At 42.0% G+C, this 19,913-nt stretch overlaps 1 protein-coding gene across 1 annotated transcript; it reads left to right on the top strand.

Moving 5' to 3' along the window:
• Nucleotides 1–726: 726 nt before the first annotated feature.
• On the top strand, nt 727–2,528 carry LOC104210139 (pectate lyase). The gene is made up of 3 exons (XM_009758954.2): nt 727–1,518; nt 1,617–1,917; nt 2,015–2,528. The coding sequence occupies exons 1-3, from the start codon at nt 942–944 to the stop codon at nt 2,328–2,330; spliced, it is 1,194 nt and encodes a 397-aa protein (XP_009757256.1). The 5' UTR covers nt 727–941; the 3' UTR covers nt 2,331–2,528.
• The last annotated feature ends 17,385 nt before the right edge of the window (nt 2,529–19,913 follow it).

Genomic DNA, 19,913 nt, shown 5'->3' with positions numbered 1-19,913 from the left:
ATGCTGACCCTCTACTATCCTATCCATATACTGCTAACACTAGTTTACAAAATTATAAACTAGTATTCTCAACAAACACAAACCAAAATCTAAAATCTAGGGAACGTCATACATTACACGAGCTAGAGGAAATAATTCAAAGATAATAAAGCTCTCTGGAATGTTGGAATCATGCTTTCTACACACTTTATCAGTATCAAAACTACCTTGCAAAAACATAACTAGGGATAGAGCTGCTGCCTGACTTCCTAGAAAAAGAATCACTTAAATGCTTGCCTAATTCGCCCAAAAGAGGTACAAAAAGTGATCTTTGCGTTTTGCTCAATCTTTCTCATTTTGTATGATACTGTTTTCTTTTTTAATTAGTTTGTGCAAAACAATGACAAATTTCTCTTTTTGAAACTAGGATTATCCTTAATAACCATATTTGTCGCTAATTTTTGTTCTGTACTATTTTTTTTAATTCTTAAATTCAGGATTCAATCAAACGCCTTCAGTTTAAAATGGGATGGTGAGAGTATTATATTTTCCTAAGGCTAAACTTCAATTTTCTTTGCTTTTCCCCACCAAGGAAAATCATTGACATTTGAATTAACGGTAATAACCGCCTCTTGTGAGGCCATTAACGAGTGACACACCATAGTTATCGCTCCTTATTTCAACTAATGGACCCAAATGCTCTGCGCTATCACTATATAAGGAACAATATATGCTGTGAATGAAAATAAGCAAAAAAGAGAAACAAATAATGTGGCTTGTTTAGGAATAATCCTGATTTTAGAATTTTCTCACAAACTTTTCTCAGGGCTGGTTTAATAAGATCACGTTGGTGAAAAGGATTGACCTTGCACCATTTAACATCAACCATCAATCAGCCCAGCAAACAAATTACAACCACCTGACTCTAACTCTCTAAACATTTCAAGATTACCAATAGATAAATGGACGTCTACAGAATAAGAATTAGTGTATTTTTTCTCCTTGTGTTACTCACATTTGCTGCATTAACGACAGCAACAAACATCCCAAGAAGGCAACTCAGTAATAAGAAATACAAAGGCCCATGCCGGGCCGAAAATGCAATCGACAAATGCTGGCGATGCGACCCAAATTGGGCCGAGAATCGCCAGAAAATGGCCGATTGCGCATTGGGCTTTGGCAGCAATGCGATCGGAGGAAAGTTGGGCCGAATTTACGTCGTCACGGACAATTCTGACGACGATGTTGTCGATCCTAAGCCCGGAACTCTCCGATATGGCGTTATCCAAAAGGAGCCATTGTGGATCATATTTGGCAAAAACATGAAAATTAAGCTTAGTAGGGAACTTATCGTGACTAGCAACAAAACTATCGACGGCCGAGGATTTAATGTCCATATACAAAATGGAGCTGGCATTAAGATACAATCTGCATCCAATATTATTATTTCTAACCTCCGTATTCACAATATTGTACCCACCCCAGGTGGCCTGCTCAGGGAATCTGAGGACCACGTTGGTCTAAGGGGTAGCGATGAAGGTATTGTTGAATTGTGTAACTATCTCATCTTAAGAATTTAAGCTATTAGAAAGAATGCACTTTTTAATTAATTATTGAATTATATTACGTCTCAACAGGTGATGGCATCAGCATCTTCAGTTCGCATGATATATGGATCGATCACATTTCCATGTCTCGTGCAACCGATGGTCTTATCGATGCTGTTGCTGCTTCCACTAACATTACCATATCCAATTGCCACTTCACTGACCACGAAAAAGTAATGTTGTTCGGCGCCAACGATCATTACGTGCTTGACAAGGACATGAAAATTACATTAGCGTACAACCACTTTGGAAAGAGGTTGGATCAAAGGATGCCAAGATGCAGGTTTGGATTTTTCCATCTGGTGAACAATGACTACACTCATTGGGAGAGGTATACACACTATTGAATTGTCTAGCCGTCGCATTTAAATAAGCTAGAAAATACGATTCGATTAAATTACGTAATTATACTATGTCTGTATTGATAGGTACGCTATTGGCGGAAGCAGTGGAGCCACCATTATTAGCCAGGGTAATCGATTTATTGCTGAGGATGAATTGTTGGTGAAAGAAGTAACATATAGAGAAAAACTTACGGCGAGTGTGGCGGAATGGATGAAATGGACTTGGATATCAGATGGTGATGATATGGAAAATGGTGCTACATTTACACCATCTGGTGACCAGAATTTACTCGATAAAATTGACCATCTCAATCTGATTAAACCAGAACCTTCTTCTAAAGTTGGAATTCTTACTAAGTTTTCTGGTGCTCTGTCTTGCGTCAAAGGACGTCCATGCTAAAATGTTTTTCAGATTTATTTTCGGTGAATCCCAATTCACCACCAAAGAAAAGGAAAAAAAAAAGATAAAGAAAGAAATTAATATTGGTATTCATGCAAATGGCAGTAGTTATTTTCTGGTTTATATTTCTTGTTTCTTTTGGTGATGGGGTGACCTAGAGGATTATTATGTTACATTTAAGCATTGATCATTCTCTTCTCTTCTTCTCTTGCCTTGTTCTTATTGCTGCAAAAAACTTACTCACATCTGATGCTTATATCAAATCAATGAATAAATGAACATGTGTCTTCGATCTATAATACCAAATTGAAATATGTTAAAAATAAGCAGTGAGTAAATACTCCACATTCGTAAATTTAAAATCTTAGATTCACATTTGGCAATTGCATGCAATCTACATTTATAAACAAGTCTTTTAAGTCCTCTGACGACATAAGAGGCTTCGTAGAAAAGGAAGAACATGAATAAGAAAGGACTAAGGTCGTATATTTCTGTTGGTAACAAATTCTCTTCATGTAAAAATTTTAGAATTAGTAATTGTAAGTTTGTAACATAGAATTAAATGGATAAGGCAAGGCAAGCAAACTAAGGTTTTAAGAGCTGCGGGTTGGGATTCCCTATACATACAATAAAAGCTAAACGGAGAAACAAATTTATTGCTATTGTATTCTAAATTCACTAACCCGATTAATTCGAATTGACAATAGATAGGCTTATTAAAGAAAGTAAAGTACTATCTATCGAAATGTTCTGTGTTCTTAGACTTCGGACTCAAGACCTTTAATTTAGTTAAACACGATGAAAACTCAATCATCTTATTGTATACGGTCGAAACCTGGCTCATCTATTGTATGACAGATCGGGACTGAAATGTGATGGGTTGAAGATTGACCCTGGTCTCTATCGAACCAAGGTACGAAAATAGAATATACGTATTCAAAATCACCGAGCTTATGACTCCGGAACCAACCCCGACTCCGAATAAGCTCGAGGAAATATTATCGGACCAAATAACGGAAGGCCGAAATATCCTAACCGATCAAATATCACGGCGGAAATCTCGGCACATATCAATGAGAGACCGATTAATTAGCGAATCATGAGATTTCCTACCTTTTATAGAACTGTATCTAAAGTAGGACTCACATACTATATAAAGGGGGTCTGATTATTTGTAATAGATATTATAACACGCATCCCAAAGCAATATACTGTTATTACTAGTTCTTATTATCTTATCATTCTGCTCCGATACCGATTAAGACTTTTTACTCGAGGGTGACCAACCTTCAAGGCCAAGATTGTTCAATTTGTGTGGTTTGCATTTACTTTTTATTCATTAATTTCAATATTAATCTGATGTTCTTAATTTGTATCAAGTTAGATTATGTATCCTTAAAATCGCGTATAAATTCAATTGTTATTCGATTTTGAGGGTAAAACAGTTTGGCCCGCACCGTGGGGCTAAGGATAGTAGTGGTTATTTGATACGAATTGCCGTAACACACACTATTTTACACTTATTTTTTGAAGTGTCTCTTATTTCAAGCTTAAGCTCAAAATAACAAACTTATAATTAGCACATCTACATGTTGTCGATGAGTCTGGTCACCACGGTAAAAACAATAACATAGCGCCCGGTAACGAGGTACCGCCCGTTGATCCCGTCGGAATTCCAATTGCGGACCCATTGGATGCTAATTCACATGTGGCTAACGACACAAGCCTCCCTACTGACCTCGAGAATAGCATCTGTGGTGGAGTCCGGTCGACACCTCAGAATACTCAAAACAATGGAGGAGACGGGGTTAATCCACGGATGATCTTCAAAATGTTGCAGGCTCAACAGGAGGCAATAGCTCAGTTACAAAACCAGAGCTGCGTACCGAGCAGGATCGAGCCCGACCCATCTCGAGAGATCACTCACAGGGAGGAACCGGTCGTGGAAAGGTCGAGTAGGAATGAGTCGGGTAATAACCCCAAGATCATAAAAATGCTCGAGGAGCTGACAAACGAATAGAATTGGGGGAGAATAAAATTGAAGCAAACGACAAAAATGTCGAAACCTATAATTCTAGGGCTGACCAGATCCCAGGAGCGCCGCTGATATTGAAAGGCTTGGATTCCAAGAAGCTTGTGCATGTAACGATGTGGTCAGTCGTTTTGAGAGTTATAGCCTTGTTTCCCCCATTTCTGTTTCTTTCTGTGTTGTTCAGCTGTGTTGCGTTATATCGAGTTGGTAGGTTTGGATTCGGAGTAGTTTTGGAGTGAAATGATCATTTAGTCTCTTAGTTAGAAAGCTAAGTTAGAAAAGTCAACCGAATGTTGACTTATGAGTAAACGAATTCGGATTTGGATTTTTATGATTCGATTAGCTTCGTTGGGTGATTTTAGACCTAGGAGTGTGTCCGAAATATAATTTGGAGGTCCGTGGTAGAATTAGGCTTGAATTGGCAATAGTTGGAAGTTTAGAAGTTCTTAGATTTGAATTCATGGTTGATTTAGTGTTTTAGTGTTGTTTTGGGTGTTACGGAGGTTCGACTAAGTTCGGGTTGTGATAGACTTGTTGAAATTATTGGTTGAGGTCCTGAGGGCCTCGGGTAAGTTTTGAATAGGTTTGGGTTGTATTGCGCTAGTTTTCTTATGTTTTGATGTCATTTCTTCAAGCATAAATGATATCATTTTTAACAAACGAGCTCCGATTTCTTTTTAGATTGAAGCATTAGATCTGTATCATAATTACGGAACCGTAGCAAAAAGAATGGTCGAATTTGGACATCGTATGAGGATTTTAAGGTCATTTTACTAAGAATTAGGTTGCCAGATTTTTCAGATTAATTACAAAATTGCCACTGATAGCGTAATTAAAAATCTGCACTATTTGCAAATATTGAAACCAACATATCTCCTTCATTATAAGGTCAAATTGAGTGATTCAAAAGCCTAACTTGACTAGAATTTTACAAGAAATCCATTGGAGGAATAAAAAGTGAGTTTAGGGATCATTTGTCATGAGAAACGAGGTAGAATAACTGGCAGAAAAATATATATAACAAGGGTTTGCTCATTCGGTCATATTTTGAGTTGGGGAGCTCGGATTTGGGCAATTTTGGAGGCGATTTTCACCATAGGAATTGGGGTAAATGTTCTCTACTCAGTTTTGGTTATATTTCATGAATCCATCTTAGTTTTTGGGATTTGATTGATGATTTCAAAGTGAAATTGAGGGAGTTAGGGCTTGAGTTTTGGAGAGTTTTAAGTGAGGATTTGAGAGACCAAATGGAGTCCGATTTTGATAAATTTTATATGGTTAGGAGAGGAAGAGGTTTATTATTATGCTATTTTTGACTTGTTTTGAGACATAGGCCCGAGGGCCGGGTTTTGGCCGATTTCAGATTTTTTTGTCATATTTTGAAGTTTGTATTGTGGAATTCGATTCTTTAGCACATGTTGATGGTATTAATCTGATTATGATTAGATTCAGAGCTTTTGGATATCGATTCCAGAGACGAGGGCATCCCGGGGTAGGATTTTATGCTGATAAGGTAAGTAATAGTTTTAACTCTGACCTTGAGGGTATAAACCCAGAGAATTTGATATCATGTGATTGTTTGGAGGTGATACCCATGCTAGGTGATGGGCGTGTGGGTTTATACCTCGAGGGATTGAGACTTGGTCCATCCCGTGAGGCCTCATGGCCATTATCTGTGTTTACGTAGTTACTTGTTGTCGAACTTGTCTGCCTTTTTCACACTGTTTTGACTACACTCCAAATTCTAAGCTTAATCTCTCATTTAGAGACTAAGTGTCCCAAAATACTCCAAAACTCCAAACAAATCCTCTCGGCAACTCACAATAGTATAAATGAACACGGGGAAAGCAGTTAATAGGGGATCAGGGCATAAATTCTCAAAACAACCGATCGGGTCGTTACATTGTGTCATTGTTCGTTTCTTTGGTGAGCGAGTGAAATCCAAAGGGTCGTTGTTAGTAAGCGAGTGAAAACCAACCCTGTAAATGTTGGTGGTGAACTTTGAAAATCACACAAGTTGTACTTAACCCAAATTACAAAGAGCTCAAAATTTGACATCTTGTAACCCAAGGAGATTGGATTAGGACAATACATTGGTTCTGAACCAGTGGTGTCATTTATTTTACTGCTCTCAGATTTTATTATACACCTTTTGTAACGACTCGACCGGTTGTTTTACTTTCTAGAATCTCATTCCCCTAAATAAGACTTCTCGTACTTGCTTTTACTGATTTATGACTTGCAGGGATGGTTGGTTCGAGATTTGGAAGAGTTTGGGTTGAAATCAGAACACTTGATTCCTTAAGGTTGGCTTAAAAAGGCCAAGTTTGACTTCGGTCAACCTTTTTAGTAAATGGCCTCGGAATCAGGATTTGACGGGTCCAATAGGTTCATATGATAATTTCAGACTTAAGCATATGTTCGAATCGGGTTTTTGATGACCCGAGAGCATTTTGGCGCCTAATAGTAAAAGTAGGTTCTTGAAGAACTTTGAAGTTCTTCAAATTTGGTTTGGAGTGGGTTTTGGTGATATCGAGGTCTGAATTGAATTCCGAGATTGGGAATAGTTCTGTAATGTCACTTAATACGTACACACTAAATTTGGTGTCATTCCAAGTAGTCTAAGTATGATTCGGCGCATTCGGAGAATTTGGAAAACTTGAAGTTCAAAATTTGATTCAATTTGGTTTTAGCATGTGATTATTGGTTTCGTTTTTGTTTTTCGCATTTCAAAAGTTCAAGCAAGTTCGTATTATGATTACAAACCTATTAGTGCCTTTGGATGGGGTCCCAAGTGGCTCGGGTGAGTTTCGGACCCCTCGGAGCAAAGTTTGAGAAACCAGAAATGCCCAATTCTAGTTTCCTTCTTTGCGAACCCGAAGGGACCATCGCGTTCGTGTAGAAGGAATTGGGACTGGGGGGAAAATATGCTACGTGTTCGCGATAGCTTGTCCACGTTCGCAAAGGTTTGGGGTCAGTGACTTTTGCATTCGCGTGAGGTGACTCACGTTCGCGTAGAGTAGCCTGGGCTGGGCAAGGCCGCTTTGTTCTTCGTGTTCGTGAAGGAGCCCTTGCATTCGCGAAGGGTAGGCCAAGCCAGCCTTCATATTCATGAGACCTTGGTCGCGTTCGTGAGACCTTGGTCGCGTTCGTGAGACCTTGGTCGCGTTCGCGAGACCTTGGTCGCGTTCATGATGAAGGGTCTCCAGGGGGTCTAAGCCATTTGCCTTCGTGAACAAGAGGCCTCTTTCGCATTCACGAAGAAGGAGACAGCTGAGCAGTGAGTTTTAAAATCGGGACTTAGGCATTTTTGGGGTCATTTATTACACTCTTGGGTCATTTGAGAGCTCTTCAGGAGGGGATTTCGACCTAGCTTTGTGAGGTAAGTAATTTCTACCTAATGTGAGTTTAATACATAGTTTATGGGTAGATTATAACATGTAAATTAGTGAAAATCACGGGTTTAAAGGAAAATGGTTATGGAACATAATGCAAATCATATATTTATGTTCCTAAGGTTATGGATAACAACTTTCTTCGAAAATTTTCGAAATCCGGGCACGTGGGTCTGGGATGAATTTTAGGAATCTTTCATATCTAACGTAGATTGTTTTGCTTGGTCCTCGCCATGACGGGATCCCATAGAAGATAACCACTCACAAACTGAGCCTCAACCCAAAATTCCACCCGGTCAAGCAGAAAAGGAGACCCCAGTCCGAGATCAAACATGCTTTCATCAAGGACAAGGTAACTAAACTCCTTAAAATAGGGTCCATTCGAGAAGTCAAACACCCAAAATGGTTAGCAAACATAGCAGTAGTCCCTAAAAAGGGAACAAACTGAAAATGTGTGTAGACTATAAAGATTTAAATAAAGCATGTCCCAAGGACTCTTTCCCTTTGCCTAACATCGATTGCATGATTGATGCCACAGCCGCCCACGAGATCCTCAGTTTTCTCGATTCCTATTTCAGGTACAACCAAATACGGATGAACCTGGATGATCAGGAAAAGACCTCTTTCATTACTAAGTATGGCACATACTGCTATAACGTGATGCCATTTGGATTAAAAAATGATGATTCCACTTACCAACGCCTAGTAAATCGGGTGTTCGAAAAACAAATAGGGAAATCCATGAAAGTTTACATTGACAACATATTGGTTAAGTCCCTGCTAGCATAGGACCATTTAAAGCATTTGCTGGAAACCTTCAGTATATTGAAGAAGAACAACATGAAGCTGAATTCGGAGAAATATGTGTTCGGAATGGATCGGGTAAATTTCTTGGAATTATGGTATCCAACTGAGGAATCGAGATCAACCCCGACAAGCTCAAAGCTATCAAGGATACCATCGTATTGAACAATGTAAAGTTCATGCAAAGACTAACCGGGCGCATTGCCACCCTGGGGAGATCCATTTTGAGGTCCTCCGATAAGAGCCGCCATTTTTTCTCGTTACTGAAGAAGAAAAAACTTCACATGGACCTCGGAATGCCAACTGGCCTTGGAAGAACTCAAGAGATATTTATCGAGCCGCACTACTCCACACACTGAAGACAGACAAACAACTATACTTGTACTTGGCAGTATCGGAGATAGCAGTAAGTGGAGTCCTAGTTCAGGAAGAACAAGGTATGCAATTTCCAATTTATTATGTTAATAGGACCTTAGGTGAGAACGAAACTAAATACCCTCCCCTAGAAAAATTGGCGCTCACTTTGCTAAGTGCCTCTAGGAAATTGAAACCATATTTTCAGTGCCATCCTATATGTGTTGTGACAACTTACCCATCCCGAAATATAATGCATAAGCCCGAACTCTCAGGACGATTGGTCAATGGGCCATAGAAATCAGAGGATAAGATATTAAGTATCGATCTTAGACAGCCATTAAGTCTCAAATTTTGGCAGATCTTGTGGTCGATTTTACGCTTGCCCTAATACCCCAGGCTGAAAGAGAGTTGTTGGTAAACTCGGGGACGTCTTCGGGAATCTGGATCCTTTTTACGAACGGTGACTCGAACTCAAAGGGGTCCGGACTTGGCATCGTACTAAATCCACTCATAGGCAATGTAGTTAGACAATCCATTAGAACTGTGAAATTGTCTAACAACGAGGCCGAATATGAGGCCATAATTGCCGGTCTCGAACTGGCCAAAAGCTTGAGGGAGGAGGTGATCGAAGCTAAGTGCGACTCCCTCCTTGTGGTGAACCAAGTTAATGGAACGTTCGAAGTCAGAGAAAAATGAATGCAAAGGTACCTAGATAAGTTGCAGGTAACATTACATCGGTTCAAAGAGTGGACTTTGCAGTACGTACCTCGAGATCAAAATAGTGAGGTCGATTTCCTTGCAAACTTAGTGTCGTCAGTCGAAGAAGACGAGCTCAACTCAGGCGCAATTGTACAGCTCATGAGATCGGAAGTAGAAGAAGGTCACGATGAAATAAACTCCACAAGCTTGACTTGGGATTGAAGAAACAAATATGTAGAATATTTGAAGACCTGGAAACTTCCCTTAGATCCAAAAGAATCGAGGACCCTGCGCACAAAAGCAGCTCGATTCAGCTTGTCCGAAGACGAAACCTTGTTCAGAAGAATGTTCGTTGGCCTAGTAGCAATATGTCTGGTACTGGGAGATACCGAGCACGTTTTGAGGGAAGTCCACGAGGGCACCTGCGAAAATCATTCAGGCGCTGAATCATTAGTTCTAAAGGTAATCAGAGTCGGTTATTACTGGGATCGACATGGAAAAAGATGCGAAGGAGTTCATACGAAAATGTGATGAATGCCAAAGACATGCTCCGATGATTCACCAATCCGAGGAGCTGTTGCACTTGGTCTTGTCACCATGGCCATTCATGAAGTGGGGCATGGACATCGTTAGCCCTCTTTCACGGCCATCTGGTAAGGCTCAATTTATATTATTTATGACCGACTATTTTTCTACGTGGGTTGAAGCACTGGCGTATGAGAAGGTTAGGGAGAACGAAGTCATCGACTTCATTTGAGACCACATCATATGTCGGTTCGGAATGGCATCCGAAATCGTATGTGAGAATGGAAACAATTTATCGGTAGCAAAGTGACCAAGTTTCTCGAGGATCATAAGATCAAAAGGATCGTGTCAATACCTTATCACCCTAGTGGGAACGCACAAGCCGAATCGACCAACAAAACCATACTCTAAAACCTCATAAAAAGGTTAAACGACACCAAAGGAAAATGGAAGGAAATCATACCCGAAGTCCTGTGGGCATACCGCACGACCTCAAAGTCTAGTACCGAGGTCACCCCATTCTGGTTTACGGTGCCAAAGCTCTAATACCGGTCAAAGTTGGTGAACCAAGTGTCAGATTCTGATATGCAACAAAAAGAATTGAATAACGAGGCCATGAGTATAATCTTGGAGATATTAGATGAAAGGTGCGAAGCCGCCCTCGTCCAGTTGGCCGCCCAAAAACAGCAGATCGAGAGATATTACAATCAAAGTGCCAACCTTTGATACGTTAATATCAGGGACTTGGTACTAAGGAAGGTCACACTGAACACCCAGAATACGAACGAAGGGAAGTTGGGGCCGAACTGGGAAGGATAGTACCAAATTCTCGAAACCGTCGAAAAAGGATCATACAAACTCGGGGCAATGAACGGTGAAAAGCTACCAAATAATTGGAACATGACTCACTTGAAATGATCCTAATACTAAGGTACGACCCCGTTCTTTTCCTTTTTAATTATTTTTGAACTAACACTTGCAGGTAACCAACAAGAAGCGGAACAAATTTTTAGGTCGGAAAGCACGCGTTGCACTCTTTTCCCCATGAACCGGTTTTGTCCCAAATGGGTTTTCCTGCAAGTTTTTTAACGAGGTAATAGTAGATTGTGCTAACTTAGAATAGAAGGCCGGTCATGAATCGGTGTTAAGGATTGCATCAATGGTATCTAAGGCTTCTCTCTGTGATCAACCTCGAATACTAGGAAGCATTACCCTAGGATATCGACTTTAGCAAGGAAATTACTTCGTGATGGAAGAGTCTTGATAGGTAGGATTTATTGTAAGGGCCAAACCGTCAAACGAACCGTACCTCCATAGATTTCTCGAGTCCTAGCATAAAACATATATGCATGTATAACAGTTTTACACTAGAATTAAAGAAGTATCTTCCTTGCAATCATCTTATATTTTAAAATTTCTTATTTAAATTTATTAAGGAATTCCTTACTTCCAATCCCCTAAAGGTAACGAGCCCAAGGGTGCTTTAACCTGAGATGGAACAATCACTCTCTCACTCGAGGACTGCCATCTGAAAACAAACTCGAACGGTCCAAGATATTAGACCTCGGGGGCATAAGACCTATTAGGCAACCCCAGAATTTTAAAGGCCACGGCCATCCCCACTGGGCGACACCCGAACTAAAAGTCTACGGTCAAATTAAAACAGCTCGGAGACGTCGAAGGACACATAAGAAAGACAACTAGGCCTTAAAATTTCTAAATCGGTTCTAAAGGCTACCCTCGGCAAACTAAGACATAAAAAATAGTCTAAGTACTTTGGGGAAAGAAAACTTTCGGTCATACTGAACCCCCAGAATGTCTTAATACAAAATAAAGTTAAAGGGAAGGTTTCTTTGAGTTTCTGAACAAAACCTAACTATTTCATGCTAAGGCATTTAGATCTTTGTAAATAAAAGTACATAAGGCAAAGAGAGAAATCCAAAGTTGTTGATGGAAAAAGCTTTATATTCATAATCAAAGTTCTTTTTACAAGTGCCAAACAACCCGATGAAAATTTTACAAAGGCCGAACGGCCTCAACAAAAATACAAAAAAAAACATCTACAGGCCTAAGTGGCCTGGTCTTCGCCGGGGGCAACATCGCCACCCTCGGGATATTTTCCATCCTTGGACTCTCCCAAGTCTTCGGCCTCCTCATCGTCTTCGAGATAGGCCAATTTTTTGGCCTCGTCTTCAAGCTCTTTGGCACTCTCAATCTCAGCTGATAGGTCAAAACCTCGAGCATGAACTTCCTCAAGGGTCTCCCTTCAAGATTGCCATTTAGCATGCTCAATGATGCCTTTTGCTCGAACTTAAGTCGCCTCGGCATCGGCTTTATAAACAGCCACCATCTCATCGGCATAGGCCTTAATCACCTTGGCCTCCAACTTGGCCACTTCAAGATCCATGGCCAGATTTTCTCAATCAGAGACGGTCAAATTCAACTGGGATTGGAGCTCCTCGATCTTCTTAGCCTGAGCCAAGGATTTCTCCATTATACCTTGGAGCTGGAATCAGCCGAAGCCAGTTGGGCCTGGGCAATCTCCTTTTCTGAGGCCAGGCAGTCCATGTTCTTTTTCCATTCTTCGGCCTCAGACTTTACCGCATCTACCTCTTCTTGGAGCTGTCTGATCTTGTCAATCTTCTGTTGGACCTGCGGGTTTCGAACCCGTTAGTCACCATGTCTAATTCATCGTCTCTTCTTACCTACTCAACCAGGTCGGCATGCGCTTTCCGAGCCACCTCCAACTCAGCCCGGAGGCCCTTAGTCTCCCCTTCTCTTTGCTCACTAAGAAGTTTGTAAGCTTATCTTTTCTCAGTGAGCCCTCGGATCTCGGCCTCGTACTGGTGTAGCCCTTCCCGATGGCAAAGGAACATCTCGTGGTAGAGTATTGATGCCTACAAACACAGAGAAAGGGGTTATGATTACCTACAGACTAATCTAAGTATAAACCAAAAATTATTAAGAAGTATCTAAAGTTACCCGATTTAACGCCTGTTGAGCTTCATTAAACTGGCGCTTCCACCGCATTTATCTTGGCATAGTCCTCCTCTATCACCAAGCATCGGAGGTAACTAGCCACCGCTATGGGGGAAGAAAGAACCCGGGCATCTTCCGGAATGGATATAACGATCGACCACTTCCGATCAGGATTTGCACTCGGAGCTAGGAATCGATTTACTAGTTTGGTACTTGAGGAAAATCCACTCGTCCCTGTTGATGGACTCTTCCTCGACACCGGTAAATCACCCAACCTGGTGATTTCCTCGGTAGTGGTAGATTCTACTCCATCCAAAAAGTTATGAAAGAATCCATTGCCCCTTGTGGCTCTTCATTAGGTTGTCCTTTCAACGTCTAAGCCTCGGTAAACATAGAATCAGTAAATAAAGGTGAACCGGAGAGGTCTATCACTCCGAGTACGCCCTTCAGAGCACTATCCGTTGCTCGGAAAGAACTAGCTACGACCTCATTACTGGCCTCCCTATCTCAAGTCAAAGTGGCCTCACCCCCTTATGGTCCAGAAGTTTCGGCTAAAGCTCCTTCATCGACCTCTTCGAGTTGAGGCAATTTAGTTTCATCTCTCACCGGTTCGGAGGCCCCTCATATCACGACACCTAACCGCATGCGGGCCACCAATTTGGAGTTTTCTTCTTCTTCTGACTCATCCCTCAGCTGGTGGAGTGAGTCCGAAGATAGCACCCGAGCATTGGTGCTACCCTTAGATTTATGCACTATATTTCTTTTTGTTCTCTTCTTTTCCGAGCTCGGAAAGCTCTGGGTCCTCTTCCTTTTCTTCTCATCACCCTTCCTTGGAGCAGGGGACTCGATGGGTACATCCTCGTCATTGGATGGAGGCCTCATAGCAACATCCTTGAAAATACCTTCAAAAGAAAACAGAACGAATAAGAATTCAACGGCACAAGGAAAAGATCAAGTATTATTAACTCTAAAAAAAGGGAACTTACCATGGGAACGAGCCTCCCACTGACCCTTCGAAAGTTTGTGCCACGCATGCTCGAAATAGAGTTTATGTGACACAATGCCCTCGGCCTACTGTTTAAGTCGAGGAACTGCATCCGGCATCCAAGCAACAGTTGCACCACAAAACATCGATAAGAAGATAGGAAATGGGAAAGCAATAAACGAAATCATAAAGGCAAGGTTATACTTACGTTTCATGTTCCATTTCTTGGGAAATGGCATGTCCTCGGCCGAGATTAAATTCGAGGTTTTCACTCGAACGAATCGAGCCAACCATCCTCGGTCCCGATCATCATCTATACCCGAGAATGGGGCCTTACTGTCCCAACGGGCAAGTTTTATTAATCCCCCTCGATAGAGTCAGGGACTGTACAGATGCATGAAGTGACCGATGGTGAAGGGACACCCCTTGATTTTTTTTTACGAAGAAGCGAAGGAGAATTACTATCCCCAAAAAGAGGGACAGATTTGACCGAGAATCATCTCGCACCTCTTATAGAAGGCGATGATGACCAGGTCCAAGGGGCCCAACATGAAGGGTTAAGTGTAAACACTTAAAAAACCCTTCACATGGGTAGTAATCGCTTCCTCGGGCGAAGGCACCACCGCGTGCTTGCCAACCAGTTGCAATCCTCCTTGACATTGGAGACGAGATTGTTAGTGACCAAGCATATATATCTCGAGACCGGATCGCACCGACCCGGTACCGAGGAGGTTTTTTCAACCTTGAAGTCAGCATTGGTCGAGCACCCGCTAGGAATAAATGCTTCAAGAGGAGGCTCCGCCGCTGGTTCCTCGCCGGCCGACCATGATGAAGAGGTAGTTTCTTTCTGTGGAACTGTCTTAGAAGTCTTCGCCATTTTTTCTTTTGAATAAAGATGAAGAAGAGGAAGTTAAATCATGAGATTGCGGGATCGACATGGAAAAAGATGCGACATGTTTACTGGGATTGCGGAATCATTAGTTCTAAAGGTAATCAGAGTCGGCTATTACTGGGATCGACATGGAAAAAGATGCGAAGGAGTTCATACGAAAATGTGATGAATGCCAAAGACATGCTCCGATGATTCACCAATCCGGGGAGCTGTTACACTTGGTCTTGTCACCATGTCCATTCATAAAGTGGGGCATGGACATCGTTAGCCCTCTTTCACGGCCATCTGGTAAGGCTTAATTTATATTATTTATGACCGACTATTTTTCTAAGTGGGTTGAAGCACCGGCGTATGATAAGGTTAGGGAGAACGAAGTCATCGACTTCATTTGAGACCACATCATATGTCGGTTCAGAATGGCATCCGAAATCGTATGTGAGAATGGAAACAATTTATCGGTAGCAAAGTGACCAAATTTCTCGAGGATCATAAGATCAAAAGGATCGTGTCAACACCTTATCACCCTAGTGGGAACGGACAAGCCGAATCGACCAACAAAACCATACTCTAAAACCTCATAAAAAGGTTAAACGACACCAAAGGAAAATGGAAGGAAATCTTACCCAAAGTCCTGTGGGCATACCGCACGACCTCAAAGTCTAGTACCGAGGTCACCCCATTCTGGTTTACGGTGCCAAAGCTCTAATACCGGTTAAAGTTGGTGAACCAAGTGTCAGATTCTGATATGCAACAAAAAGAATCGAATAACGAGGCCATGAGTATAATCCTGGAGCTATTAGATGAAAGGTGCGAAGCCGCCCTCGTCCAGTTGGCCGCCCAAAAATAGCAGATCAAGAGATATTACAACCAAAGTGCCAACCTTTGACACGTTAATATCAGGGACTTGGTACTAAGGAAGGTCACACTGAACACCCAGAATACGAACAAAGGGAAGTTCGGGCCGAACTGGGAAGGACAGTACCAAATTCTCGAAACCGTCGAAAAAGGATCATACAAACTCGGGGCAATGAACGGTGAAAAGCTACCAAATAATTGCAACATGACTCAATTGAAATGATACTAATACTAAGGTACGACCCCGTTCTTTTCCTTTTTAATTATTTTTGAACTAACACTTGCAGGTAACCAACAAGAAGCGGAACAAATTTTTAGGTCTGAAAGCACGCGTTGCACTCTTTTCCCCATGAACCGGTTTTGTCCCAAATGGGTTTTCCTGCAAGGTTTTTAACGAGGCAATAGTAGATTGTGCGAACTTAGAGTAGAAGGCCGGTCATGAATCGGTGTTAAGGATTGCATCAACGGTATCTAAGGCTTCTCTCTGTGATCAACCTCGAATACTAGGAGGCATTACCCTAGGATATCAACTTTAGCAAGGAAATTACTTCGTGATGGAAGAGTCTTGAATAGGTAGGATTTATTGTAAGGGCCAAACCATCAAACGAACCGTGCCTTCATAGATTTCTCGAGTCCTAGCATAAAACATATATGCATGTATAACAGTTTTACACTAGAATTAAAGAAGTATCTTCCTTGCAATCATCTTATATTTTAAAATTTCTTATTTAAATTTCTTAAGGAATTCCCTGCTTCAAATCCCCTAAAGGTAATGAGCCCAAGGGCGCTTTAACCTGAGATGGAACAATCACTCTCTCACTCGAGGACTGCCGTCTGAAAACAAACTCGAACGGTCCAAGATATTAGACCTTGGGGGCATAAGACCTATTAGGCAACCCCAGAATTTTAAAGTCCACGGCCATCCCCACTGGGCGACACCCGAACTAAAAGTCTGCGGTCAAATTAAAACAGCTCGGAGACGTCGAAGGACACATAAGAAAGACAACTAGGCCTTAAAAATTTCTAAATCGGTTCTAAAGGCTACCCTCGGCAAACTATGACATAAAAAATAGTCTAAGTACTTAGGGGAAAGAAAACTTTCGGTCACACTGAACCCCCAGAATGCCTTAAAACGAAATAAAGTTAAAGGGAAGGTTTTTTTGAGTTTCTGAAAAAAACCTAACTATTTCATGCTAAGGCATTTAGATCTTTGCAAATAAAAGTACATAAGGAAAAGAGAGAAATCCAAAGTTGTTGATGGAAAAAGCTTTATATTCATAATCAAAGTTCTTTTTACAAGTGCCAAACAACCCTATGAAAATTTTACAAAGGCCGAACGGCCTCAACAAAAATACAAAAAAAACATCTACAGGCCTAAGTGGCCTGGTCTTCGTCGGGGGCAAAATCGCCACCCTTGGGATCTTTTCCATCATTGTACTCTCCCAAGTCTTCGGCCTCATCTTCGTCTTCGAGATAGGCCAAATTTTTGGCCTCGGCTTTAAGCTCTTTGGCACTCTCAATCTCAGCTGATAGGTCAAAACCTCGAGCATGAACTTCCTCAAGGGTCTCCCTTCAAGATTGCCATTTAGCATGCTCAATGATGCCTTTTGCTCTAACTTAAGTCGCCTCGGCATCGGCTTTATAAACAGAGACCATCTCATCGGCATAGGCCTTAATCACTTTGGCCTCAAACTTGGCCACTTCAAGATCCATGGCCAGATTTTCTCAATTAGAGACGGTCGAATTCAACTAGGATTGGAGCTCCTCGATCTTCTTGGCCTGCGCCAAGGATTTCTCCTTTATACCTTGGAGCTGGACTCAGCCGAAGCCAATTGGGCCCGGGCAATCTCCTTTTCTGAGGCCAGGCAGTCCATGTTCTTTTTCTATTCTTCGGCCTCAGACTTTACTGCATCTACCTCTTCTTAGAGCTGTCTGATCTTGTCAATCTTCTGTTGGACCTGCAGGTTTCGAACCCATTAGTCACCATGTCTGATTCATCGTCACTAACTCAAAAAATTCTTCTTACCTACTCAACCAGGTCGGCATGCTCTTTTTGAGCCACCTCCAACTCAGCCCGGAGGCCCTTAGTCTCCCCTTCTCTTTGCTCGTTAAGAAGTTTGTAAGCTTATCTTTTCTCAGTGAGCCCTCGGATCTCGGCCTCGTACTGATCTAGCTCTTCCCGATGGCGAAGGAACATCTCGTGGTAGAGTACTGATGCCTACAAACACAGAGAAAGGGGTTATGATTACCTACAGACTAATCTAAGTATAAACTGAAAATTATTAAGAAGTATCTAAAGTTATCCGATTTAACGCCTGTTGAGCTTCATTAAACTGGCGCTTCCACCACGTTTATCTTGGCATAGTCCTCCTCTATCACCAAGCATCGGAGGTAACTAGCCACCCCTATGGGGGAAGAAAGAAGTCGGGAATCTTCCGGAATGGATATAACGATCGACCGCAGGATTTGCACTCGGAGCCAGGAACTGATTGACTAGTTTGGGACTTGAGGAAGATCCACTCGTCCTTGATGATGGACTCTTCCTCGGCACCGGTAAATCACCCAACCTGGTGATTTCCTCGGTAGTGGTAGATTCTACTCCATCAAAAAAGTTATGAAAGAATCCACCGCCCCTTGTGGCTCTTCGTTGGGTTGTCCTTTCAATGTCTAAGCCTCGGTAAACATAGAATCAGTAAATAAAGGCGAACCGGAGAGGTCTATCACTCCGAGTACGCCCTTTAGAGCACTATTCGTTGCTCGGAAAGAACTAGCTATGACCTCATTACTGGCCTCCCTATCTCAAGGCAAAGTGGCCTCACACCTTATGGTCCGGAAGCTTCAGCTAAAGCTCCTTCATTGACCTCTCCGAGTCGAGGCAAGTTACATCTCTCACCGGTTCGGAGGCCCCTCATTTCACGACACCTGACCGCATGTGGGCCACCAGTTTGGAGTTTTCTTCTTCTTATGACTCATCCCTCAGCTGGTGGAGTGAGTCCGAAGATAGCACCCGAGCATTGGTGCTACCCTTAGATTTATGCACCAGACTTGTTTTTGTTCTCTTCTTTTCCGAGCTCGGAAAGCTCTGGGTCCTCTTCCTTTTCTTCTCATCACCCTGCCTTGGAGCAGGGGACTCGACGGGTACATCCTCGTCACCGGATGGAGGCCTCATAGAAACATCCTTGAAAATACCTTCAAAAGAAAATGGAACGAATAAGAATTCAACGGCACAAGGAAAAGATCAAGTATTATTAACTCAAAAAAAGGGAACTCACCATGGGAACGAGCCTCCCACTGACCCTTCGAAAGTTTGTGCCATGCGTGCTCGAAATAGAGTTTCTGTGACATAATGCCCTCGACCTACTCTTTAAGTCGAGGAACTTCATCCGGCATCCAAGCAACAGTTGCACCACAAAACATCGATAAGAAGATAGGAAATGGGAAAGCAATAAAAGAAATCATAAAGGCAAGGTTATTCTTACGTTTCATGTTCCATTTCTTGGGAAATGGCATGTCCTCGGCCGAGCAGAACTACTATCCCCCAAAAAGAGGGACAGATTTGACCGAGAATCATCTCGCACCTCTTATAGAAGGCGATGATGACCAGGTCCAAGGGGCCCAACATGAAGGGTTAAGTGTAAACACTTAAAAAACCCTCCACGTGGGTAGTAATCGCTTCCTCGGGCGAAGGCACCACCGCGTGTTTGCCAACCAGTTGCAATCCTTCTTGACATTGGAGAGGAGATTGTCAGTGACCAAGCATATATATCTCGAGACCGACTCGCACCGACCCGGTACTGAGGAGGTTTTCTCAACCTTAAAGTCAGCACTGGTCGAGCACCCGCTAGGAATAAACGCTTCAAGAGGAGGCTCCGCCGCTGGTTCCTCGCCGGCCGGCCATGATGAAGAGGCAGTTTCTTTCTGTGGAACTGTCTTAGAAGTCTTCGCCTTTTTTTCTTTTGAATAAAGATGAAGAAGAGGAAGTTAAATCATGAGATTCCCTGTCTTTTATAAAATTGTATCTAAAGTAGGAATCTCCTACTATATAAAGGGGGTCTGATTA

This window comes from Nicotiana sylvestris, chromosome 9 (genome assembly GCF_000393655.2).
Source record: "Nicotiana sylvestris chromosome 9, ASM39365v2, whole genome shotgun sequence".
In the NCBI taxonomy this organism is placed as follows: Eukaryota; Viridiplantae; Streptophyta; class Magnoliopsida; order Solanales; family Solanaceae; genus Nicotiana; species Nicotiana sylvestris.
This window is presented reverse-complemented; position numbering and strand designations above follow the sequence as displayed.

Excerpts from the sequence above, each read along its gene's own strand:
- LOC104210139 (XM_009758954.2), top strand. The coding sequence starts at position 942 with ATGGACGTCTACAGAATAAGAATTAGTGTATTTTTTCTCCTTGTGTTA. Across the intron at positions 1,519-1,616 it reads TCTAAGGGGTAGCGATGAAG|GTGATGGCATCAGCATCTTC; the intron begins GTATTGTTGAAT and ends ACGTCTCAACAG. Across the intron at positions 1,918-2,014 it reads GACTACACTCATTGGGAGAG|GTACGCTATTGGCGGAAGCA; the intron begins GTATACACACTA and ends CTGTATTGATAG.